This window comes from Alternaria metachromatica (assembly GCF_023757995.1).
Source record: "Alternaria metachromatica strain BMP 0045 chromosome Unknown scaffold_2, whole genome shotgun sequence".
Classification (NCBI taxonomy): domain Eukaryota; kingdom Fungi; phylum Ascomycota; class Dothideomycetes; order Pleosporales; family Pleosporaceae; genus Alternaria; species Alternaria metachromatica.
In genome coordinates, this window is record NW_026055493.1 from 1327641 (window position 1) to 1352169 (window position 24529).

The 24529-nt window shown below is 48.3% G+C and overlaps 8 protein-coding genes across 8 annotated transcripts; 5 read left to right on the forward strand and 3 right to left on the reverse strand.

The window, feature by feature from the left end:
- Positions 1–513: 513 nt before the first annotated feature.
- J4E83_001273 (uncharacterized protein) lies at positions 514–870 on the forward strand (the record flags this gene model as incomplete). Its single annotated transcript, XM_049328230.1, has 3 exons — positions 514–594; positions 649–751; positions 800–870. The coding sequence occupies 3 exons, from the start codon at positions 514–516 to the stop codon at positions 868–870; spliced, it is 255 nt and encodes an 84-aa protein (XP_049192748.1).
- A 274-nt stretch (positions 871–1144) lies between these two features.
- Positions 1145–4136, reverse strand: J4E83_001274 (uncharacterized protein; the record flags this gene model as incomplete). The annotated part of the gene is made up of 3 exons (XM_049328231.1): positions 1145–1747; positions 1800–4082; positions 4131–4136. The coding sequence occupies 3 exons, from the start codon at positions 4134–4136 to the stop codon at positions 1145–1147; spliced, it is 2892 nt and encodes a 963-aa protein (XP_049192749.1).
- A 185-nt stretch (positions 4137–4321) lies between these two features.
- Positions 4322–6935, forward strand: SPB1 (AdoMet-dependent rRNA methyltransferase spb1; the record flags this gene model as incomplete). The annotated part of the gene is made up of 3 exons (XM_049328232.1): positions 4322–4339; positions 4389–4562; positions 4611–6935. The coding sequence occupies 3 exons, from the start codon at positions 4322–4324 to the stop codon at positions 6933–6935; spliced, it is 2517 nt and encodes an 838-aa protein (XP_049192750.1).
- Positions 6936–7254: 319 nt separating this feature from the next.
- On the reverse strand, positions 7255–9243 carry J4E83_001276 (uncharacterized protein; the record flags this gene model as incomplete). The annotated part of the gene is made up of 5 exons (XM_049328233.1): positions 7255–7911; positions 8001–8387; positions 8435–8701; positions 8748–8985; positions 9035–9243. The coding sequence occupies 5 exons, from the start codon at positions 9241–9243 to the stop codon at positions 7255–7257; spliced, it is 1758 nt and encodes a 585-aa protein (XP_049192751.1).
- A 1325-nt stretch (positions 9244–10568) lies between these two features.
- On the forward strand, positions 10569–11730 carry J4E83_001277 (uncharacterized protein; the record flags this gene model as incomplete). Its single annotated transcript, XM_049328234.1, has 2 exons — positions 10569–10849; positions 10911–11730. 2 exons carry the CDS (start codon positions 10569–10571, stop codon positions 11728–11730), a joined length of 1101 nt encoding a protein of 366 aa, XP_049192752.1.
- Positions 11731–12281: 551 nt separating this feature from the next.
- J4E83_001278 (uncharacterized protein) lies at positions 12282–13198 on the forward strand (the record flags this gene model as incomplete). The annotated part of the gene is made up of 2 exons (XM_049328235.1): positions 12282–12599; positions 12860–13198. 2 exons carry the CDS (start codon positions 12282–12284, stop codon positions 13196–13198), a joined length of 657 nt encoding a protein of 218 aa, XP_049192753.1.
- Positions 13199–13564: 366 nt separating this feature from the next.
- On the forward strand, positions 13565–15413 carry J4E83_001279 (uncharacterized protein; the record flags this gene model as incomplete). The annotated part of the gene is made up of 2 exons (XM_049328236.1): positions 13565–14753; positions 14803–15413. 2 exons carry the CDS (start codon positions 13565–13567, stop codon positions 15411–15413), a joined length of 1800 nt encoding a protein of 599 aa, XP_049192754.1.
- A 2241-nt stretch (positions 15414–17654) lies between these two features.
- J4E83_001280 (uncharacterized protein) lies at positions 17655–20174 on the reverse strand (the record flags this gene model as incomplete). The annotated part of the gene is made up of 4 exons (XM_049328237.1): positions 17655–18544; positions 18592–18869; positions 18917–19752; positions 19956–20174. The coding sequence occupies 4 exons, from the start codon at positions 20172–20174 to the stop codon at positions 17655–17657; spliced, it is 2223 nt and encodes a 740-aa protein (XP_049192755.1).
- Positions 20175–24529: the final 4355 nt, after the last annotated feature.

The following is a 24529-nucleotide window of genomic DNA, read 5'->3' on the forward strand; positions in this document are numbered from 1 at the left end:
CAGTCCCATAAGGGACATTCAGTTAGGTGCTCTCAGGTAGCGATCGCGCACCCTGCCTTGTGCTGGCGCGGGAAGAGAGTATAAGAGCACTGGTCCAACTCAATGAAGGCATCGCAAAAAAGAGGAGTGCGGGTTTGGATGCAGTACTCTGCAGACTGATGATATCGTGGTTAGCTCTCGTCTCATCATGACGCGTCGCTGCGGCCAGCTAAGAAACAATCAGGAGCTCAAGCGCCACCTGCATCACGTGCTAGCGCATTTTACGCGACGCGTCAAACCATCCTTCATCTCCACCTTGCCGTCCCGACCACACAGTACTACAACACGCAGCACCATCTCCGCCCGCCACACACAATCACTCAGAAGAAGCATACCACATTAACGCTACATCAAGCGCTCACAAAGTTCCCCGGCGGAAGATACTTAAAAAAAGCTAGCTTCACAATGGACCACCCACAAACCCCCCGCATCCTCGCCCCACACCTCTCAAACTTTCAACACCGCATCGTGCGCATGCTAGGTAAAGTTGTACAACTGCGCGGCGAGACGGCGGTCATCGATGCCGGAGGCAATGTTGATGTTATTCTGAACCGTGTAAGCATTTTCATCTCCGGTTTCACGACATTCAAGCTAACATGTGTCAATCAGGATTCACACCTCGCCGTCGGTCACGCAGTAGAGATCATCGGCAAAGTAGACCAGAATCTACATGTCAAGGTACAAGCTGCTACGGACTTTGGGACGAACATCGGTATGTGCCCTCCCTTACGAAGTAGGATTCATGTTAACGCAAGAGTAGACTTCAATGCCGCAAACGCTGTTGTAGATGCTACACATCGGTACAAGGAGATCTTCTACGACGACAACTAGATAATTGCCTAGCAGAGCTGTTTGAAGACGAAACTGGTGGATCTGTTCGTCGTCGACTGCTCATCATGTATCTTGAAGAAGAAAAGGAGAGAGCTATGATCAGATGTCATTTATGTAAACCAATTGCAAGAATGCAATACGCTATGTGTTCTACGCCCCATGCATGGTATCTTCCCGCCACGTAAATTGAAGCGCCTGGTGAACGCCTACCCTAACCAGATAACGCCCGCATATTCATACAGTTACACTAAGCATTGCCGTCTCGATCAGGTGCTTAGAGCTTACTTCGCACTCCCTCGAGTCTAAACTTGACATCTTTGAGCTGCTTCCCAGTTGGCTTCCATGCCTCAAACATGCCCAGCAACTTCTCCACTTCATCTCCAAGCTCTTTCTTGACGAAGTCTTCTTCTAGCAACCCTCTCATCGCCCAAGGTAAGAAGTAAGGGTTTGGGTTTGTTGTGGTGGCAGATGGCTCGTAGTGATTCACCCGGAGCTTGAAAACGTCCTCCTTCTTACTGCTATTTGCGAGCTTCTCACCAATAATGGGGATGTTGATGCCCTGGAAACTGCCCGCAGTGTTCGGTCGCTCTTTAGTCGTTGTTGGTGTAGGTAGGGATGTTGTTTCGAGGGCGTGTTGGACGGCTAGGGAATAGATGGCAGGGTCTTCGTAGACGCGAGAGTGGCCTTCGCCGCCATATAGAGAGCCTGCGAGGGCGGGGGAGAGTTCGCGAATGAGGCCGTGATCGGGGAGACCCAGATTGCGTAGCTTCAGCGCGAAGCCAACGAGGTGGGTTAGGAAGTCTGGCGCATGGATGCGGCCATCGACGAAGACGGCGCGGTATATGTAGGGATGCGATAGCGTTGAGAAAGTTGACGACTGACGTGGGTTAGTGAGCGCAAAAACTGCTTTTCGAGAACGGTCTGCTTACTTCGAGAGAGACCAGCTGGTCGTCGATACTACCAACGTATAGTATTCGCACACCAAATCGAAGGACTTCGTCCAGAGCTGCGAGATACATCTGGCTAACAAGACTCTTCGGGTTGGAGAACTCAAACAATTCGGCAGCCGTAGGGCCAAAGTACTTCGTCTTGTACTCGATGAATGGGCCCATGTTGACACCGGCCATGGCGCATACTCCGATTCTCGTTGCGTTGACACATCCAAACTGTATGAGCTTCGCGACAAGCATCATAGCTACCGGCACGCCCTGCGAGTGACAAGCGACCAAGATGAAGTCGGCTTGCTTCAGGTGATCAATCCAGTTCAGCAAGAGTTTCCACAGGGAGTTGACGCGCTCAGCAATGAAGCCCTCTCCTTCTAATGCTATCTGCTCGATCTCTGGACTGTATCCCCGCGCTTCGGTCCAGTCTTTGATCGCTGCTGCCGCTGCATTCGCGAATCGAATTGATGTACCCGTTGGTTGCCCTAGCACCTTCTGAATGATGGGCGCAGGGAAGAAGCCATGTACGCCAATCGCTACAGCCTTCTTGATCTTCGGCGGTGCCGGGTTGATATGTAGGTGAGGGGTCGCAGGCTCGCCTCCGAGGAAGTAACGCCGGATTTGCTTCCAGAAGTTTGGTTGCTGGACCATTTGGTAGGTGGTCCTGAACTCTGGTAGCAGGAGGTTCGCCGGTCCTTGCTTGGCCTTCGCTGCCTGCTTGAGCGCTTGCTTAGCAGCAGTTCCTGTCTCGGGTTTCGCGTCGGGCTTCGTCTCGGGTTTCGTAGGCTCGAGCACTGGTGAGGCCTTCGTCGGCGTAGCGGGCTTACTTGACGTTGGGGTATCTGCTGGCGTGTCTTTAGCGGGAGGCTTTGTCTTCGGTCCGCCTCGTAACGATGCAAACGATTTCTTGGTCACCGGTTCCTCTTTGGGTGGCTGCTGTGGTTCTTTGGGTGTCTCTGTGTCTGTTTTGGGCTGCTCTTGCTCGTTGAACTGCGCTGCTTCTGGATTCGATTGTGAGGGGGTATCGAACACTGCGACCTCGCCGACATGCTTCTGCGGTCCAGCCTCGCCTGGCTTCTTTTCGTCTTCTGGCTTGCCCCTATACCAAAACGCCCATGCGGAGGTTTTTGAGGTTCCTGTAGTACTCTTTTGAGGAGTTTCAACAGGCGCATCCGGGACGGTGGATGCTGTTGTCTCTTCTGGCGCAGTGGGTTCGATCTCGGCAGGTGCTTCGGGGAGAGTCTGCGGTTCGGTGTCGACTTTAGCTGCGTCGTTGTTCTCAGTGGAAGGCTCGACTGGAGGTGGATTCGCCTGCGCATTCTGTGCACTACTCCACGTCCAAAACCAAGAGCCAGATGCAGCTCTCGCCAGGACTTTGGCAGTTGTAGATGCTATAGCCCTTGACTCTGTATCTGGACGAGGTGCCGCTTCTTTCGGCGTATCCTTCCCATCTGCATCTGCGACCTGATCGGTGTCGGGTTGGATAGTGCCGACATCTAGGCCCTTCGTTTGCGCATCTGGCTCTTCTGAAGGTGTCGGTCCAGGAAGTGGCGTAGTGGAAGCCTCGTCAACACTTGAGTGTGCCTCACTTTTGACTTTGGCTGGGTCTGCGTACCCGTCGGGGCGTGACCACCAAGATTTCCATCCCCATGCACTAGCAGCTGCATCCACTTGTGATTTGGGTGGTTCGGGGGGTAACGGCGGCTCGGATACCTGGGGCGCTGGCGGCTCTTCGACGTCTTGTGGCTGTGGCTTTGGCTTTGGCTTTGGAGCTTCGTCGAGGAGACCGTCTGAGGATACGTTCACCTGGGTGATGGAGGCGGGTATGGCATCGCCCTTGCTCGACTTGCGCTTGGTGAGGAATTTCTTGGGCGACTCATCTCTTGGCTTCTTCGCTTCATCATCAGGTAGTTCGCCTGTCGCGCCCCCGCTGACTCCGATGCTTTCCTTCGCGGTCTGGACTATGGCAGGCGCTTTCGACCGCCAACTGCCCGTGCCTGAAAGCCACCTCTTGCCTCGCGGTGTCTGTGTCCCGGAGGCGGTCGGTGTTGTGGCGCCGACTGAAGATGTTGACGCTGCTGCCGACTGGTCCGAGGGTGCATCTGGCAGGATGTCACTACTGCTGGGAGTAGTGTCGGCCGTACTTGCATCGTGTGGGACTGCTGGGGCCTTGGTGGATGCGTCGGAGGGAGCCTCGGGGTTTGGCTTCGACTTCTTGCGTGGGTTCATTCCGGCAGGGAGGGTGAAGGAGCTGAGGAGGCGATGCGACCGCTGGAGCAAGCATCAGCACGGGCAAGACACGTGAAGTTGGCAGCATACCTTCATCCCGAGGTGGACCAGGCGCGTCTTGCTGAACCAGCAATGACGCATGTGGGCCCATCCCGTGCACTAGTCCTGGATTAGCGTACCCTGATAGCGTGGATTCTGCCACCGCCTAGCGATATTGCCGGGCTTCCCAAATTTTGTAGCGCGAACTTTTGCCCGCCGTACCACGACGCCGAACCGCAGCCATGGCGATCCAAAAGAAGGTGCGCAAGTACATAATTAATACTGGCGATAGTGACTAATCCTCAAAAGCACGGAAAAGGTCGTCTCGACAAATGGTACAAGCTCGCCAAGGAGAAGGGCTATCGTGCGCGTGCCGCCTTCAAGTTGATCCAGCTGAACAAGAAGTACAACTTCCTCGAGAAGAGCAAAGTCTTGATTGATCTTTGCGCCGCGCCCGGATCATGGTGTCAGGTCGCTTCCGAGGTACGTTACCATTCTATACACCATGCGCCTACATGCTGAAACCCCCAGGTTATGCCCGCGCATTCCCTCATCGTCGGTGTCGATCTCGCCCCAATCAAGCCCATCCCGCGATGCATCACCTTCCAGAGCGACATTACCACGGACAAGTGCAGAGCGACGCTGCGCCAACACCTCAAGCATCTCAAGTGCGACACTGTCCTCCACGATGGTGCGCCCAACGTCGGAACTGCCTGGGTGCAGGATGCTTTCACCCAAGCAGAGCTCGTTCTGCAATCTATGAAGCTGGCTACAGAGTTCTTGGTCGAAGGAGGAACTTTCGTCACCAAGATTTTCAGATCCAAGGACTACAACTCGCTCCTCTGGGTGTTTAACCAGCTATTCACCAAGGTCGAAGCAACCAAGCCACCGTCCTCCCGAAACGTCTCCGCCGAAATCTTCGTCGTTTGCCGCGGTTACAAAGCCCCGAAGCACCTCGATCCCAAGTTCCTCGACGCCCGCAGTGTCTTCGCCGAACTCTCAGACCCTACCCCGAACAACGAAGCCAAGGTCTTCAAGCCTGAAGTCAAGAAGAGGAAGCGTGAGGGTTACGAGGAGGGCGACTGGACACAGTTCAAAGAGGTGCCTGTCTCTGACTTCATCCAAACTACCGATCCCATCGCTATGCTGGGTGGCTTGAACAAGCTCAGCTTCGAACAGAAGCCGAACGGCGACATTGCTGTCGCGACCATCGACAAGCTTCCGGAAACAACAAAAGAGATCAGGGACTGCTGTGCCGATCTAAAGGTTTTGGGTCGGGCTGACTTCAAGCGACTTCTGCGCTGGCGTCTGAGGGTGCGCGAGATTTTCGGTTTCGCGACCAAGAAGACCAAGGCTCAAGAAGAAGCCAAAGCCAAAGAAGCGCAAGAAGGCGATGAAGTCGCCGAGATCGAGTCGATGGATGAGGAGATGCAGATCCAAGAGGAGCTGGAGCGACTGAAGGAGAAGGACTCAAAGTCGAGAAAGAAGCAGCGCCGAGCTGAGAACGAGCGGAAGCAAAAGGAGATTACTCGTCTACAGATGAACATGGCTACACCTTTCGAGATCGGTCTGGAACAGGCCGGACCAACTGGCGAGGACTCCATGTTCGGCCTCAAGGCAGTCGACAAGGCCGGTGCTCTCAACAGGATCGCCAAGGGCAAGATGGCGCAAGTCATTGAACGCGAACAGCCAGAGGAAGAAGAGGAGGAACCGGAGACTGACGACGAAGAGGATCGTCTTGAACGAGACCTTGACAACATGTACGGCGAATACGTTGAGCAGAGATCAGCGCGAGACGCCAAGTACAGAGCAAAGCGTGCGAGGAAACAGGACGACGATGGAGAGTGGAATGGTTTCTCTGACGGAGAAAAGGAACAAAGTGACGACGAAGAGCTTGTACAGTCCGAAAGCGATTGGAGCGATGACGAGGAGGAAGGCCCTAAGAACCTAATCACCGACCTCGACAACGAAGAGCAGCCCAAGACCGGTCTCACCAAGCGCGCAGCACGTTTCTTCGACCAGGACATCTTCAAGGGCATCGATGGGCTTGAGGATCTGGAAGAGGAAGACGATGACAGTGGTATCGACGTTGAAGGCGACACCGAAATGAAGGACGAATCTGCCACACCCGCGCCAGCTACTGAGAACGAACTGAGCATAAGAACGGCTACCAAGACTGCCTCACCCTCAGCATTCGACGAGGAATCCTCAGACGATGACGACAAGATCGAAGAAGTCAAGCGCGACGAAGATCAATGGGAGCAAGACAGCATGCCCATGAAGAACGGCAGGCCAGACATCGACATCATCACCGCCGAAGCCATGACCCTCGCTCACCAAATGGCCACAGGCCAGAAAACAAAGTACGATCTCCTCGACGAATCCTTCAACCGCTACTCCCTCCGCGACGTCGACGGCCTACCAGACTGGTTCCTCGACGACGAAAACAAGCACTCCAAACTCCAACGGCCCACCACCGCCGCCGCAGCCTCAGCCATCAAGGAGAAACTGCGCGCCCTGAACGCGCGACCCATCAAGAAGGTCCGTGAAGCGCAAGCCCGCAAGAAATTCAAGGCCGCCCAGCGCATGGAGAAGCTCAAGAAGAAGTCTGCACTCCTAGCAGACGAGGAGGGTATGACTGAGAAGGAAAAGGCACAGAGTATTGCACGCTTGATGTCGAGGGCTGCCAAGAAGAAGCCCAAGCAGAAGGTCAGCGTCATTGTGGCTAAGGGTGGTAACAAGGGTATCAAGACTAGGCCCAAGGGTACCAAGGGTAAGTATAAGATGGTGGATGCTAGGTTGAAGAAGGATGTGCGGGGTGAGAAGAGGGCGGCTAAGCGGAATAAGAAGAGGTGAAGTGGTGCGTATGTATGAAGTGTTAGGTCTGCATCAAAGGGCGCGACTTGGACTTCTTTTTGATTATAGCAATGAAGAAATGGTAAGGACGGATATGTCCTGTCGATATGGGGCTACGTATGGCGTGATGACTACAGCAAATGCGACATCTCCTTGTATGCGATCAGTGCAACGCCGCTAAACATCAAGAGCGTGCTCATTGAATCACGAGGATAAAAGTACTTCTTGCTCTGCCTTAGCAGCTGAGAGACTCAATTTATTTCAGTTCTCTGGGGGACTCGACATCCATGCTACCTGTGAAGCTCGAAGATCTGCCTACTCAGGCATCAACGACCTCCTTCATAACAGCCTGATCACCCTTCTCATCACCCCTACCATGCATCTTCCTCGCCACCTCATCCGTAAGATACTGCTCGACATTCGGCGACAGCACCGCCGCAATGATAAGCAGCACGCCAAACGGAAGTGTGCAGAGATACACCGTGCGGAACGAAAGTGCATACGCACTCTTCACAGCTTGTCCCGTAGCTGCGATAATCTCAGGCGAGATACCAGGTACAGCACTGAAGTCACCGGCTGTGATACTAGTGAACAGCGCCGGAAGAGACGTTTCGGGAAGACCAGCCGCGAGCGCAGCAGGCATGACCTTTTGTGGTATGTACTTTGCAGACTCGGTCGCGAGAATGGAGGAGTACATGCTCGTGGCAATGGCAGAGAGACCTGTTCGGATAGCGCCCATGACACCAGTGACCAGACCGATGTCAGCGGGGTCCCAGAGGTAGGCTGTGCTGGATAGAGTGAGGTTCTCGATGTAGCCTGCGGCGATGGTGCCGATTAGGAGTAAGGCGGTTGTGCGTTGTTCTGTTGTTTCGTCCGAGGCGGCGACCGCGGCGACGAATGCGGTGGTTATGACTGCTGCGACGGTCATTTGGATCTTCATGCGTGGGAGGTAGCGGACACCCGCGCCTCCGAGGATCTTTGGCCGAGGAGAAGTCCTCCACCAACGGCGCACTATAGTTGTTAGCTAAAGGCACTTAGGGATACAAAGGGTGCCCGTTGATTTACCGAGAGCCATCCAATCTTGGTAATGTCTGTGGTAAAGAGCGAGGAGACCATCGTAGGCCAGATGATGGAGTTTGCGTAGTAGACGATGGCTGCCAGACTAGCACAAGCAACATTGGCGTCGTACTCGATGTTCCTGAAAAGCCGCAGGGGAATGAGAGGATATTCCAGTCCTGGGGCGTAAGCCTCCCAGAAACAGAAAGCGACTAGAGTGGCAAAGCCAGCAAATAGTGCTCCCAGTACGTGGCCGCTCTTCCATGGGTATGCGGAGCCGCCCCAGTTCATGCCGATGAGGAAGACGACGAGACCAGTTGAGAACAAGAAGATACCCATCCAGTCAAGGGTTTTGAGTTGTTTGAGTTTCGATTTGCCGCCAACGTGAAGCATTTCCTGCGTTTGTTAGTCGGGTTTGTATTGGCTGAAGTAGGCTCCCGTACGTATGTTGGTGGGAAGTAAAAGAAGAAGTATAGAACGATTGCCAATACGTTGACAATGCATCCGAGGATGTAACACCATCTCCATTGCAGCTCGGTAGTCTGATAGAGTGACCGTGCTACTGGCGGACCAAATACGGCGAACGGCACTGATGTCGATAGCACGAAAGCGTTCACCGGACCTCTCAGTGAGTTTGGAACGAGTTCGCCAAGAATGATGTGGAACGACAGTTGGCCGGCTGCGGCAAGACCGTTAATGGAGTTGGTAGCCTAGGATAGTCAGTACCATCTGTAGGCTGTAGTCGCTCGAACATACAATCAGCATATTGATGCTTTGTGCACTTGCACCAATGATGTTTCCAATGAGACCGAGTATTGACGAGCAGATGAAGAACCATCTACGACCGAAGATATCCGACAGGCGACCGACCAGTGTGAAACCGATGGCGAATCCAGCTGTCCAGGAAATACCGACCCAGATGATGTCCGGTGACGGTCCGATCGCCGCGTTGATGAGACTCAGTGTGTTTGCTGGAAGTACCCATCCCAGGTAACTGGGAACTTTTAGTACATTGCCCTTAAGTGATTGATGCAAGGACATACCCAGAGATTTGCGCTAGACATGTAGCCACGACAGTGCCGATGAAGTTGACGCTTGTGAAGTATGACTTGCCCAGATCGGCAGTATGGCCACCAAGGGCTTCTTGAGCGACGTGATCATGGTGAAGGCCGTGACTGCTGGCGGTATGCTGATGAGTGAGGCTCTCGTTGGTGGTGGTGACTTCTTCGCGGTATTGCTTCTCTTCCGCCATGATGGATTGATGTTGGTTCGATGTTGACTGCCTCTGTGGAAGGGTGCGTAAGAAACGCAGAAGCTAGAGTTGTGCAACCACACTGGGCTCTGGGTTATCTTTATCATGCACAAAAGGCTCACGAATCATGGGTGAAAATCCGGGGTACCCCAGAATTAGGTGGAGACTTACCTGCCCAGGTGGTGAAGGCAGGTTCCAGATAGCCGGGGACACTGTCATGTCAGCGCCACGTTTTAGAAATCCGGAGTAATGATCTACTTTGTCTACATAAGGGCAAGTTCTCGTATACCGACTGGTATCTCGAACGTCTTCATCGGGCCAGAATGTTACGCGCAAGCCAAATCCACGTGCTCTGGCGTTAAGCAGCGGAAGCCCCGGAGTCGGGGGTGTTCGGTAGAGGCTGAATGCTGTGGTCTCGAGGAGGCTGATGGGGCAGTATCCGGATGACGGTAACCGGGAGTCCCGTGAACTTGTTGCCCTGGTGAAGGGAACCTGTGCATCGTGCAGACAGCTAGTTATGAATACTACGGACTGTACGCGATATCGACACTCAGCAGACTTCTGTATGCAGCGACCGGCTAATCTTCACAGTACGAAGATGCGTCACCAATCTGTGGTTGCAGGATGGTCGAATGCTCGAAGGACGATCGTCTAACGTTTCCCGTGCTGCAGTAGTCTGTTCGGGCTTCTTTCGACAGTCGTTAACCGGGTTACGCTGCTGATCTAGCGGCACACGCATGCGGGGTCTGGACTCGTGCGGTCTACTTTCAGCTGCGATAGAGTCTCGAGCCAGATCAAGCCACTCGAACGTCTCACGTTAGTCCATGGCATAGTCGATGCCGGCAGAGTAGATGGTGGAACACTCGTGACGGGAACACTGACGGCGTCCTATTCACCTGCACCTCGATACGGAGCTTTTCGTTGGCGCACTGAGCAGGTCTGGGATGGGCGACGCGACGAGGATGTAGGTTCGGTGTGACATTCCCCGCATCTGCGTCCCGTGGGGAAATTGGAAGCTCGAGAGGATGCCGCCGAGCCTATGATAGCCCCTGGGAGGTGTAGCTGCCGTAATATATACGAGGTGCATACTGTCCGATTCTCTTTGGTGCAGTCATCTAAGAACAAGGGATTCCCAAAGTAAACCTGGGATGGTGGGTGACCTCGAGCGGGTACTTGCGCCACAGAAACGTGATTGGGCGTGGTTCGCCGCGGGCTCCACTCAAAACTTTTGGTGATTCACATGTCGCGACTTGAACGCACTCGCGACTTCTCGTGATACTCGCATGCCCGACCGATAGCACCACTTTCGTCCAATATCGCACACCATGGCTTCAGCAGTAGCGCCGTCGCCCGCACCAAAAGAGGAGCCCGCCGAAACCTCCGCGACGGAAGTCATCAGCCCCGCCGATGCTCTATACGACAAATGCGCGCAACGGCCTGCGGGCCAGATCTTCTTCCAGCGCGACCTTTCCAACATGCAGGTCGCAGATACTGTGGCTCAGCTAATAGTGCTGCTGCAAGAGCTATGCGACCGCCATTTGTTGAAGCTCATGAGCCTCGAGGGTGAAATGTGCTGGAAACTGAGGACAAGGGAAGAAGCCGACAAGTAGGTCTAGATTCTCGCGGACATGGCATCTTGAACTCTTCTGACAGACATCCGTTCCCAGACTGCGACGACTCACACCCGACGAACGCCTCCTCTACTCCCACATCGACTCCGTACAAGCCGACGGCATCTGGTCCAAATCCCTCCGAGCCAAAACGAACGTCACACAACAGACCCTCACAAAATGTCTCAAGAGCTTGGAGTCGAAGGACTTGGTGCAGTCGGTCATGAGTGTCAAGTTCCCCAACCGGAAGATGTACCTCTTGAAGCACTTGAAGCCATCAGAAGACATTGCAGGTGGCCCATGGCAGTCAGAGGGTGACTTCGATATGGCACTGATTGAAACAATATCGGGCATCGTCGCTCAGCATGTGGAGAATGAAACCTGCATCAAGGTGCCCGGCAATTGGAACGACTATGACAGCACGGGCGACAGGACAGCTGCTATCGCTCAGAAGAAGGCCGAGGTTCTGGGCGCCGTGCGAGACATAGAAGAGGCGCCAGCCGTGAAGCCCTACAACCCCGCAAAGGACCCAAACACATCCAAGCTCGTCCACCGACACAACCCGCAATACCCAACAGCAGCCTCTGTAGCCAACTGGCTCAACTCGAAGGAGGTCCTGCGTGGCAAGACTGTGAGGGAGGACGATATGGAGCAACTTTTGGAGATGATGGTTCTCGACGACCGGCTTGAGAAGATCTCCGGTACAAACTACCGGACCGTGCTACGCGCCACCGACACCAAAGTCTACAACGGTTTTGTGGATGCACCGTGTGGTAATTGCCCTGTTTTCGATCTTTGCGGAAACGAGGGTGAGATCTCAGCAAGAACATGCGTCTACTTTGGTCAATGGCTGGAGACCTCGTCCGAGGAAATTTAGATGGCCCGTAATGCACAAGGCTATCAAAGTCTTCAGTGGGAGAGTTCAGCCAGTCAAAGAAAATCATGAGGAATTTTAGTATTAGCATAGCGCGGAGTTTGGGGTGTCAGCATTTGCATGGAAGATCGAAAAGGTATACCCATCATATTTAACCAAACATTTAAACGTTAAATTCTTTGGCCTTTCCATAGAAGCATGATGCAGTTCCGGTATCTCACTATGCCTCGTCAGCATGCGTGGGGCGTTGAGTTCTGTTGTTAAAATGCTCCGCTAGCCTGTCGTATGAAGTCTCCGAAACCATGAAAATCGCTCTCGGAGACATACGTGAGCACAGCTGACATCGACTGTGGAGGCTGTTTCTCTGTACGCCCGATCGTATACGCTCACTGACATTGTCTCCGAGCAAGAGGGTTTGCAATGTAGTGCTGCCGGGCGATGCTCAGCCATCGTATATATGAGGGATGCCGGCCCTCATGTTAATCGCATCAAATCCAACTCACATCCCGATATCTAGATCATCTAAAATGACCCTTACCACCTCTCGATACACAATGGCAAGTTTCCTCGACGCTGAATCCGCGCAAAAGTACAAGAATGCCGAGAAGGCGACTCGTCCTTACGTCAAAACCATCGTCCAACAATCAGGAATAGCTGCCTATCTCGAAACAGGAGCTGAAGCCAATATACTCGATTTCGCATGTGGAACAGGAGTTGTTGCACAGGAAATCTACGATACAGTACCAAAAGAGAAGTGGGAACAGCTGAAAGTGCTGGGCACTGACATCAGTCCTCCGATGTTGGAACATTTGAGGGCACGAGGAGAGACGCAGGGATGGAAGGAACTGGATACGAAGATTGTGGATGGGAATGTAAGTTGCTTTTGTCTACAAAAGCTTTAGCACCGGTTCGATACTAATGTCTTGAATAGACAGACATAACCCAAGCTCTCCCCAAGGCATCATACACACATATATTCGTCTCCTTCGCTATATCCATGCTCCCCGCACAGATACTCACGCATCTTTGCTCACTGTTGCGCCCAGGCGGATACATAGCAGTTGCAACGTGGTCAAGCATGTCATGGGATAGCCTTCTCACTCGCAGCATCGCTCTCACGAACGCGCCACAGCCTTACTCGCCCTCGCGTGAGGAACTGCGAGAAAAGTTCTGCGGACTTTGGGCTGACGAGTCATACTTGGCACAGCAGTTTGAAGCAGTGGGCTTGGGAAGAGTAGGGACCTCTAATGAGAAGAAAGCTGTGCGCGTTGGGACGCCAGATGTTTTCGTAGCGACTATGCAGTTTCCGCTGCAATACGTAAGGAGTACATGGTGGCAGGGCGAGCGAGAGGGAATCCTAGAAGATTTGAACGGTGCTATGAGAAGTATCGTACAGCAGGAGGTTGGAGAGGATGGGGAAGTGGAACTGGTGTTCGATGGGATAGTTGGGTGGGGTTGGAAGAGTGGTTAAGGGTCCATCTAGCTGTGCAGCGCGACGTAGTTTCCATTTATGACATCTGTAAACGAACCCATCTTCTGTACCCTTGAGTATTTAACAAACCTTCACGGCAGCAAGGACTATGTCAGTGTCGTTCAGCGGTCATGCCTCACTTCCAGATGATGCTATTCCTAGCGTTGAGGCGCACGTCCCCGCAAGTGTTCCACCCCAATGGCGATCAGCCGGCGCGACATCTCGTGGCCTCCCGACAGAGTGACCGGCGGATAGATTGACTCGACACCCAGCGCCATGTCCCCTTGAGACACCCCGACACTCCTTTGGTCCTCTTACAACCTCCACCTCGCCCACTAGAGCGTCTACCACATTTCACCCACGAACATGTCCGGCGCTCGCCCACTCCTCTCCGCACGCGCGTCCTCGGACATCAGCGGAGAGCGCGACATAGCAGAAGATGAAGCTCTGCTTACAGGCCGCCCAACAGCACACACGGAGAAGGACGGGCCGCGATCATGGAAGTTCTGGAGAGAAATAGGTCTATTTGTCTGGGCTGTCATCGCAACCGCGGCCGTCATCGTGCTCGCAGTCATCTTCCAGAAGGCCGGTTCCGACCCCAAGGCTTCGCATGCGAACGGGAAGAGGAACCTGATCTTCATGGTTTCTGATGGCATGGGCCCTACCTCGCTGTCGCTCACGAGATCATTCATGCAGTTCCAGAACGGCGCACCCTGGAGCGAGCAGCTCGTTATCGATCAACACCTTATCGGGCAGTCGCGAACACGGTCCTCTTCCTCTCTTATTACCGACTCGGCAGCAGGCGCGACTGCGTTCTCTTGTGCGCAGAAGAGCTACAACGGTGCCATCTCCGTAACACCCGACCACGAGCCATGCGGCACAGTGCTGGAAGCGGCCAAGAAGGCAGGATACATGACTGGTCTCGTTGTGACTACGAGAATCACGGATGCGACACCGGCATGCTTCGCCGCTCACGTCAACATGCGATCGGAAGAAGACCGCATCGCAGAACAGATGGTCGGAGACTACCCGCTTGGGCGCGTCGTGGACTTGATGTTTGGAGGCGGCCGATGCCACTTCCTGCCCAACTCAACGGTCGACTCAAGCTGCCGCGCCGACAACAAGGATATCGTGGAAATGGCGAAGAAGAAAGGATACAAATACGTCGACGACCGCGCGGGCTTTGACATGTTGAAAACAGGAGCGGGCCTAGATCTGCCCATCTTGGGACTTTATGCCGACACAGATATCCCCTACGAGATTGACCGCCGCAACGAGAACGACATCTACCCTAGCCTGCACGAGATGGCCGAGGTTGCCATGAAGGCGCTGAGCGATGCGACCAGGGACAGCGACAAGGGCTTCTTCCTTATGATTGAAGGATCAAGAATCGACCACGCAGGCCACCATAATGACCCTGCTGCTCAGGTACACGAGGTCCTTGCATACGACAGGACCTTTACCAGCGTACTGGACTTTATCAAGAACGAAAAGACAGAGACAGTCATGGTCTCGACCTCAGACCATGAGACAGGTGGTCTAGCTGTTGCCCGCCGTACGTTCTCCCCACCCCTACTGCAGTGACACTCACTAACATTCACCAGAACTCCACGCATCCTACCCCGAATACCTCTGGTACCCCTCCCCCCTCGCAAACGCATCCCACTCCGCCGAGCGTCTCGCCCTCGAATACACAAAGTACCTCCTCGCCGGTCCATCTGAAGAGGACAAGGTCAACTTTGTGCGGAGTTCCATCACATCCGGTCTGGGCATCTACGACTACACCGACAAGGAAGTCGCTGATCTCGTTGCCGAGCCTATTACCTCCCTATACCAATACGCAGACATGGTCTCCCGCCGTTCACAAACCGGCTGGTCGACCCACGGTCACAGCGGCGCAGATGTCAATATATACTCTTCGGACCCCGAGGCTGCCAAGGCGCTGGCGGGTAACCATGAGAATACTGAGGTTGGAGATTTCTTGAGGGATTATCTGGATGTGGATGTGGAGGCTGTTACTAAGGAGCTTAGGGAGAAGGGCACGGGGTTGAAGGTGCTGGATGTAAATGGTACGGAGGTTAGCTGGATGGGAAAGATACCTGAGGAGGGGCAGAGACTGGATGGACAGACGCATCTCGCGAGCTATGGAGGTGATCATAAGAAGAGAGGGGATGGTGGTGTTGTCCACGGTGAGGAGTGTGGCTGTGGACATTGATTTTGAAGTTTAAAGATGCGAAAGGCATGCTCTGGCGTTTTGGGTGCAGAAGAGATACCGGTTGATATAGACTATTTAGCTCTCAGCGTCAAATTACAGTTCAATTTCAGCTGAGTTCATCAGCAACCTAGTTGACAAGCAACCCAGGTCTTCATAATCATTGGCAAAAGAGAAGATTCAACTCCTTTCCGTATACAAATTCACCCTGGATATCTCCCGCGATGCAGCACCACCAATCAAGCCAAACACTCGAAGAACCCCTCCGTCTGCCAGCTCCACCTACTTCCTCTACTCTCCTTCCTCTTGTCACTACTCGCATCACTCTTCTCTTTTCTCGTTCTTCTTCTTTGCGTCATACCAATCCCCATCTCCTCCCTGCCAAGCGTACCTTCCCTCCTCTCGCCACCTTCCGCGCCAGCTTGCGTGCCAGACTGCGTTCCTGATCTGATGCTCCTCCTCAGCGAACTCCTCGACCGTATATCCACATCTCTCGGTGGGTACTGCCAATCCGCCATACCGATATCTTCGCCAGCATGCCTATGCCCTTTCCCATTCAACTTGCTCCCCCATTTCCCCAGCCTCCCACTCTTCATCCTCCGTACTAATTTCTCGCCCACACCGCCCCAAAACCTACACACCAGCGCGCAGACATGCCACAGAGCTAGCAACATCGCGCCCGTCGCTGATATGCCACCTGCACTGTGTATACCCCAGTTGACGCGATTGCAGCGGGCCTGGACTGAAAGTCCCTTTTGAAGGAAGATGAAATGCCATAGAGGGTAGTGGAATTTTCCGATGCAGAAAGCGAGGCCGGGCTTGATGTTGGATACGTAGACGTAGATGTGGGAGGCGAGAGTTAGGAACATGATTGTATCCCAGAGGCTGAGGAGGAGGTTGTGAGCTAGGGGTTTGTAGGCCGGGTGGAGGAAGGGGTGGTACGTGTGCTGACGCGGGGATCGTGGAGATGAAGACGGTAGGTTGTCTGAGTCGCTGGTCCAGTGTGATGATGTGCGGTTGTGGAGTGTAGAGTTTTGGCTTGATGGCTGACGTTCGATGTCGTGTGCGGGTCTTTGCGAGCGTTCTTCTTCTTGTTCTCCATCTCTTCTCTTGAGACGTTCCAACTGCTGATTCCACCATGTGGAAAAGCGCTGCCGTAACCTTTTCAGCCATGCTTTTGTAGCTCTCCGCCTCTTACCCACGTCCCTCTCCCTCCGTACCTGATGGAACTGATCCGCATACCATCCAATACACAGCGAAGCGTGCAGCGCATCCAGCGGTACCTATCACGCGTCAATATTGGCAACTGACACTGACGGTCAGTCCTACCGCCCCGACCTCAATTCCGATCCCTACTCCCTTATCGTACCAGACTCTCACTCCTCAAACTCACAAACAGATAGATAAAGACCCAACTAAAGACTGCCGTTCGTTCAAAGAACATTCGCATGAGTTCCTTCTTCGCTTCTTTCGGCATACCATAGCTTTCGACTGCTTCGGCGGCAGCCGTGTGCGAGATGAGCTGCATGAGGAGTAGGATCGCGGTGCTGAGAACGAGTATATGTATGACGATGTGGGCTTCGAGGACGCGCTCGTGACGGTCGTTAGATAGAGAAGCGAGGGAGAACGGCGGGGGGGTGGTCGAGGTCATGGCGATACGGGAGAGTTGAGAACTGCTTCGGTCTTTGTTGTGGAGGTGATCTGACGAGACGTTGCATTTTTCTGGGATCGCTCGGGCAGGCGCTTATTCGTGCTTGCCGCTGGAGGCTGAGGAAGGAGTGATTTAAGGAGGCTACGGCAGGAGCAACCATAACCCTGGACACAATACGTGTGTACCTTTGAGGTTCCTTTTCTTTGCATCGAGGCGAGACCGAACTAATTATAACCTTTCCGAGATGTGCCTCAGAGGCGAGCTCTACTTTGGACGTACACATCACATTCAACATGATGATTCGACGAAGTTCAGCGTTATGTATGCCTCAAGAATCTGATTTCGTAAAGATACCTCCCAAGATAAAGTTGTGTTCATACCGATGAGTTTCCCTTCATTACTGAGCTACTCTTCCTCCATACCGAATACCAAGCGGTCATCACCAGTTAGGCGTACCTTTCCCTACCCACAACTCCAAACTCCACGCTAATACAAGGGCAAATAGCACTCTGGGCAAGCAAACAGTTCCCCACCGGCCAAATTGAGTGAAAGTAGACAAATTAGAGAAGGTCAGTCTCGTCCTACTGAGCAAGCTACACTCCAAACTCGTTACCAAAGTTGCCATTGCCGTACGACGTCGTCCAATCAGGCTGAGTGTCTAGTAACCAGGAGACCGAATCGAACATTTCGAAGCTGTTCGCACTAGCCATGCCATTGGGCATCTGCAATGGCATACTCAGCGTGTTGATGTGTGGGTTGAAATTGGGCAAGGTGTGAGCCGGGTTTTCCACGGCGCCAGGCGGTGGTGTAGAATTACTGGAGGAGTCGGGATTCGTGGGGTTTGTCATGACCGTGTTTTCGAGCTGTTCCGCAGCTCCACTAACCTGCGCTTCTCGCCAGCGGAACGCGCAGTCAAAGACCACACTCATGCTCATCCGACTACGGATGATTAGGCCGAGAGGGTCATCTAGCATCCCAGTGCTTGGTCGCCTCTGGTTCTGCTGCTGTTGATGCTGTTGCTGATTGTGCTGATTGAACATGGTGCTCATGCCTGAGTTACTGAGAGATGGCGACTGTGAGAGGCTGTGTAGGCTGCGGCCGCGGGAACTTTCTTTCCACAATTGTGCCAGAACCTCGGCGAATCGATCCAAGAGATCGTTCGACCATACTTTGGATTTCCTTAGCGCATCCACAGTCTGTAGAACAAATTGTCGACCTTTGTTCGCGGGAAGCTTGCTGGCAAAGTCCGAGTTGAGGAGCTTGAGCAAAGCAAAACCGGCTGCAAGAGCCATCTGCATGACGTAGTAGGGAACGTAAGGCAGCCTGCCTTCGTGTTGTATCTTAAAAACACGCTCCAGATAGGCTGTCGCGGCGAAGTACAGCGCGACAAGGTCGTCCCGCCGTTCAAGCCGTACTTCCGGGCTGAAGAACGAATACAGATGGAGATGTAAGGAGACGGCGTAGTGGTATAGTTCTTCCAGGCCTGTTTGAAGTCAGAGAAGTCCCCATGAATGAGGGTGTCATATATACCGCTGTCCACCCCGTCAAGGGAGCTGTTTTCTTCCTTCACACGCTCTTCCTTGAGACGATCTGCTTCCAGACTCATGTAGCTTGTGGCGGCGCCTTCGGCGAAGCGATGGCTGTTGGCGGAGTACAGGAGCTTATTGATCCTGCTCGCAGCCATTTCCTGGCGAAGGCGGACGAACAGTGTGGGTGGTATAATGCGCATGTGCTCTTCGTCATCCACTTTGAAGTCGAGTGTCGAATCGTAAAGGGTTATCGAGGGCTGTCCGTTTCCTGTTGACACACTGCAATACGTTAGCTTTGGCACTACACTTTGATGGTACAAACTCACGTTTGCGCAACGATGTTGCAGACGGCCCACGTCCTCAGCCGATCGTGTATATCCTCGCGTCGCAGCTGCATTTTCGTTCTGGAGAAGTCATCCGGGTGCGTCGGCTGATGCAGACCAATCTGCATGGCAACCTGCATCATAGCGCCACACAGTATGAAAGTCGGGTCGGTCACTGTCCGCTCTGCTGGAAGTGGCCAGGTACAGAGCAGACACAAGGCCTTGACTACATGGTGGTTCGGCTGATTTCGAATAGAGTCCCAGATGAGATCGCTCAGCGGCTTGGAGAGATCCTTCAGCAGAACCGGCCGTGGCCCATAGCGGCGTGCGGCAACCGCGATAATAGCCCAGAACAGCAGCTTGTGGTCCTGCGAGTAGTACTCCTCAGGCGAGCGCACTTGATCTAAGAATGGCAGGAATGGGTGGTATAGCTGAAAGTATTCGGCGAACAGCTCGTTGACCTCACTGTGGCCCAGTCGCACTTCGCCGGCACCCAGCGAAAAGAACATGGGCGATCCGCTGCGCAAGTCGAGCAGAGACGTTGCCGCCACTTGTGTATGTTGTGTCTGTAGGAAGGCGTCGTCCTCCATCTTGGGGACTGGGCCGGGAGTGAAGGTGTGGTTGTCTGACGTCTGCTGCGGAGCATTCAGGACAGGCTGGTTCGGCGTGGACTGGCCTTCGTACATGGCGAGTCGCTCTCGCAAGTATTCCATCTCCTTCTCCATCTCGGCATTCCTATTACGCTTGCCGACACGCTTGAAGTTGGGCTCGATTACGCATCGCAGGTTCTGTTTCTGACATCGCGCACAGCTGACGAAGGGATCTTGCTGGACGTTACACTTGAGCTGCAACGGCACTGTTAGCGGGGTTATGAAACATTGACATCTGCCAGCTTGACGTTGGTGGTTGCAGGGCGTATACAGGCGCGGAGCATCGTAAACAGTCACACGCATTGATCCCAGTGGCGCGCACGCGGGCGCCCAGGCTTGGGATTGAGGTTCTCCATGGGCGCATGGACGGCATGTAGAAAAAAAGAACTTACCTTCTGCTGGCGACACTCGTTGCAGGCGCGCTTCACCGCGGTATTGCGCCGCGACGACGACGAGGGCCGCGTATCGCCGTCGCCATTCTCATCATCGTCGCTGCTAGCCGAGCGCTTGAATCCTCTGGTGTGGGTGCTGTTGGGGCTCTGGAACGGATGCGGCAGTCCATTTAGTCCGGGCGTCGTTGGTGACATGGAATGCAGCATATTGTTCGACATATGCGACCGATATCGCAGGGAATTTAGGTTGTGAGGGTAGGTAGAAGTGGGGGTCCAGCAGAGGGAGTCCGAGGCCGCAAGCGCGTGCGAAACTTGACCGGCTGCCTGGCCACGACTCTGACTCCAATGCCGTGGGAGACTCACTCGATCATGCGCGCCTGACTGCTATCACAAGCTGCAAGCTCCTGCAGGAAGCCGCCGAACTGTGGGCTCTCAGACGCGGGCGAGCTTGTCAGAATTGGTTCTGACTCTCCAATGTGGCTACACCTTATCCGACTATTAGATTTTTATAGGTAACTATAGCCGCTAGCTAGTTAGAGTTATTAAAAGTAGAATAAGGCGTAAGTAATAGTTAAATTAGATAGAATTATTCTCTATATAGCTTAGCGTACTATATATAAAAGAAAACTAAAATTTAGCTTTAGAACGTATTAATAATATATTTATATTTTATTTTTATAGAAACTATAAAAGCGCTAGTACTCTCTTTACTAGTATTTAACGCTAAGTAGCTTAAAGTACCTTTACTACTCTTTAAGAATACGTTTAAGAACTTAGATATAGCTTTTTTAGACTTTAGAATAGCTAATAATATACTAAGTAAAAAAAGTAACTCTAAGCTAATTTAACTTATATACTACTTATAATATCTTTATATTATATTCTTAATATAATTTAGAAGAACTTTATTTTACTCTTTATAAGTAGTAATAGTAGTCTAGACTTAATAGTAATATTATATAAGTATATTATAAGTATACTAATATAGCTTAAAAGTATACTAAGTAGCTATATATATATTATCTATCTACTACTTATCTATATAATATAAAAAGATACTTTAAGTAAAGCTATTAATATAAAAGGTCTAAGAATATAATATTAATATATTCTTAATATAATCTAGTTTTAATATAGAAAGGCTTAGAAATATAAAGAGTATATATTCTTTTTACTCTTCTTAAATATAATTATATAATATTAGAAGTATATTTATATAAGTATTAAGTATTATACTATACTTACTAAGCTACTTAAAGCTTATTATTATTTTAAAATTATACTTAAAGTAAAGAATATACTTAAAAGTCTAAGAGATACTATTATACTTAATAATAGAATAACTTACTAGAAGTAGATAGCTAAGTACATTTAATATATATATAATATATTCTTAATATACTTTTATTAACTTTAAAGGCTCTACGCTATAACTCTTAGATACTTTATAAGTAGTAGATCTTATAATAACTAGTAACTAAACTATAGACTTATATACTTCTAATAGTAATATAAAGTAAAAAATACTATAAATAGAAATATATTTATAATATATAGTAACTAAGTTATAGAGTCTTACTAGTAATAAATCTTAGTTTATTAAGTATATAGTCTAGATATATAAACTTAGATATACTAAGAAGTATATTTTCTACGCTATTAGTTCTAAAATAGACTTAGAATATCTTAAGAACTTATTTAATAATAGCTTTCTAGTAGAGAAAGATAATAAGAAAGTATATAATACTATAGTATTAATATCTACTAAGACTCTAAAGTATAGTAAGTAACTTTATACTATATTATATTTAGCGTATATTTATAATATATTTTAGAATATAACTACTTTTATAAAGATAAGTAGCTAGTTAAATAAGTATATAATAAAGCTAAGTACTATATTATAATTCTAGTAGATCTAGTATTTTATCTATATATAATTATAATATATTATAAAGAATATATATATATTTCTTCTTCTTCTTTAATTCTAAGTAAAAATCTAAAGGCTAAGCTTCTTATAGTTATTCTTTCTATATTAACTCTAAGCCTTATACGTAGTAAGTCTACTCTCTATACTTTTATAATATATTATAATAATATTCTAATTATATTTAGCTAAGGCTTTAGTGTTCTTCTAAGTCTAGGTATAAGTTAAGAGTAAAAGCTTTAGGTCTATTTAGAAGATATATATTATACTAGTAAATAAAAATAAAATTAGAAGCTTACTTAAAACTTATAAAGCTATAATATATCTTTATAGCTTTAGTATAGAAAGCGTTATATATAAGCTTAGAACTAAGTATTAAAACCTAGCTATAGTAAGTAGCTAGTAACGCGCTAGAAATATATTTCTAATATAATATAGGCGTATATCTAATAAATATACTCTACTAATAATAGTATATTTATATACTACTTTCTTAATAAGTAAGCTTCTCTATTACTTTAATAGAATACGTTCTAGATAGATATATTATATAAGCGTATCTATAGTAAGTAGTCTAAGTTACTTTTTACTATCTTTAATAAAGATACTATAAAATATAGATAAAAGTATATTAACGCGCTTATAACACGTTTTAAGTATAATATAGTAATTTTCTTTAGAAAGATTATTATAGATATTAATTTTATAGAAATATATATAGAGGTATTTACTAAGTTCTTTAAGCTCTATTTAGAGATATTAGAAAAGCTAATTTACTTTTACTATCTTTATAGAGATAGTATTATAGATATTACTATTAATATAAATAATAAATAGTTATAAGATTAGTTATATTCTACTAGATTACGTTAAGAATATATTACTAATATAATTTTATAGGCTAAAGACTCTTTCTCTAAGAATTTTTAGAAGTTAACTATAAATAGAAATAGTATTATCTCTATATAGTTTACTTATATAAAGCTTACTTTCTCTATAGTATTAACTACGCTATTTCTAATATAAAGTATATAGAATACTTTATTTAGAGGCGTATAAAGGCTTTTCTTTATTATAAATTACTAAATAAGTATTATACTTATATTAGGCTTCTATAAGATATAAAACTTCTTTTAATTATATATATAATACGTTTTTATAATATAGTAAAGAATAAATCTAAGATAGTTATAGATTAGGTAGCTTATAAGATATACTTTATTATTATAGATAGTCTTATAAAGTGTAATAACTACATAAAGTAATATATTTAAAACTTATTAAAGCGCACTTCTAATATAGCTAAGTAAGCTAGTATAAAGTTATATTATAATAGAATTAATAAGACTTTACTTAAGGCTATTCTAATATAAGTATATTTAAATATATTAAGAATATACTAGTAATATATTTTAGCTTCTATAAGTAAGACTTCTAGAATATAAAGAAATATAAAGTAAAAATAGTCTATAGTATCTACTATAAAAATAAATTACGCTATAGCTATATATAGAAGTACTTTAAGGCTATAAAAAAAGAAAGTAAGTCTACTATATACAACGTGTTTTATACGTAGTCTTATTAAGTTTAGAGTAGAAATTAGAGTACTAGAATTTTATTATTATTAATAATAATAATAGTATTTTAGAGTAAACTAATTTATCTAGTTTTATTATATAAAGTAGATAACTAAAAGGTAGAGGCTATAAGCGCTCTTTTCTAGCCTACTCTTCTCTAGCTTACTTTTCTTTAGCTTACTTCTCTTTAGTACTAGAAGCTAGCCTAAAGTAGATCTACTATATTATATTCTTATTACGTTTTTAATACGCTTTTAGGCCTAACTCTTTTTAAGCTTTAAGATAGTAGATACTTAAAAGTAACTAAGCTATTATAGAGAGAAGAGCGCTTTTAGAAATTAAAAGAGAGAAGATAAAGCTATAGAAGTAAAGGCTATAACTAAAGAAATATAAAGTAAAACTAAAAGAGTATAGGTAGTAGCTTTAGAAAGATAACTCTAGCTAAATTATACTATAAACGCGTTCTAATTATAATCTAGTATAGTTACTATATATACTAGAGTTTATAGATAAGATACTAGTAGAATATAATAAAAATATATTATATATATAATCTAAGCTTATATTAATTCTTACCTAATATAGTAAGACGTAATAAATTTTCTCTTACTAGTCTAGCCTTTTACTTTTCTTTAAGGTTAAGCGTCTATCTACTACTATTCTTTTTTTTTCTATCTTCTTTTTTTACTCTACTATAGAACTTAAGACTATATATTAGTATATAAGTCTTCTAATAACGTATTTCTAATATAATCTAATTATATTTAAAATAACTATTTATAGTATAGCTAACTTAGTATTTTTTTTTAAAAGATACTACTATTTAGTAAATAAAATAGAAGTAGGTATTACTTTATTTACTAAGAAGAGATCTTCTATTATATCTACTATTACTAGCTTAATAGGCTACTTTATAGTATAAGTACGCTAAAATTATATATAAAATATATACTTATAATATTATAGTAGTAGTTTAGTAACTATAGTACGCTAGTAAACTATATTAAAAGATACTACTCTAACTACCTAGTAGCGTTTATACTTATAAAGTAATTATTAATAAAGTA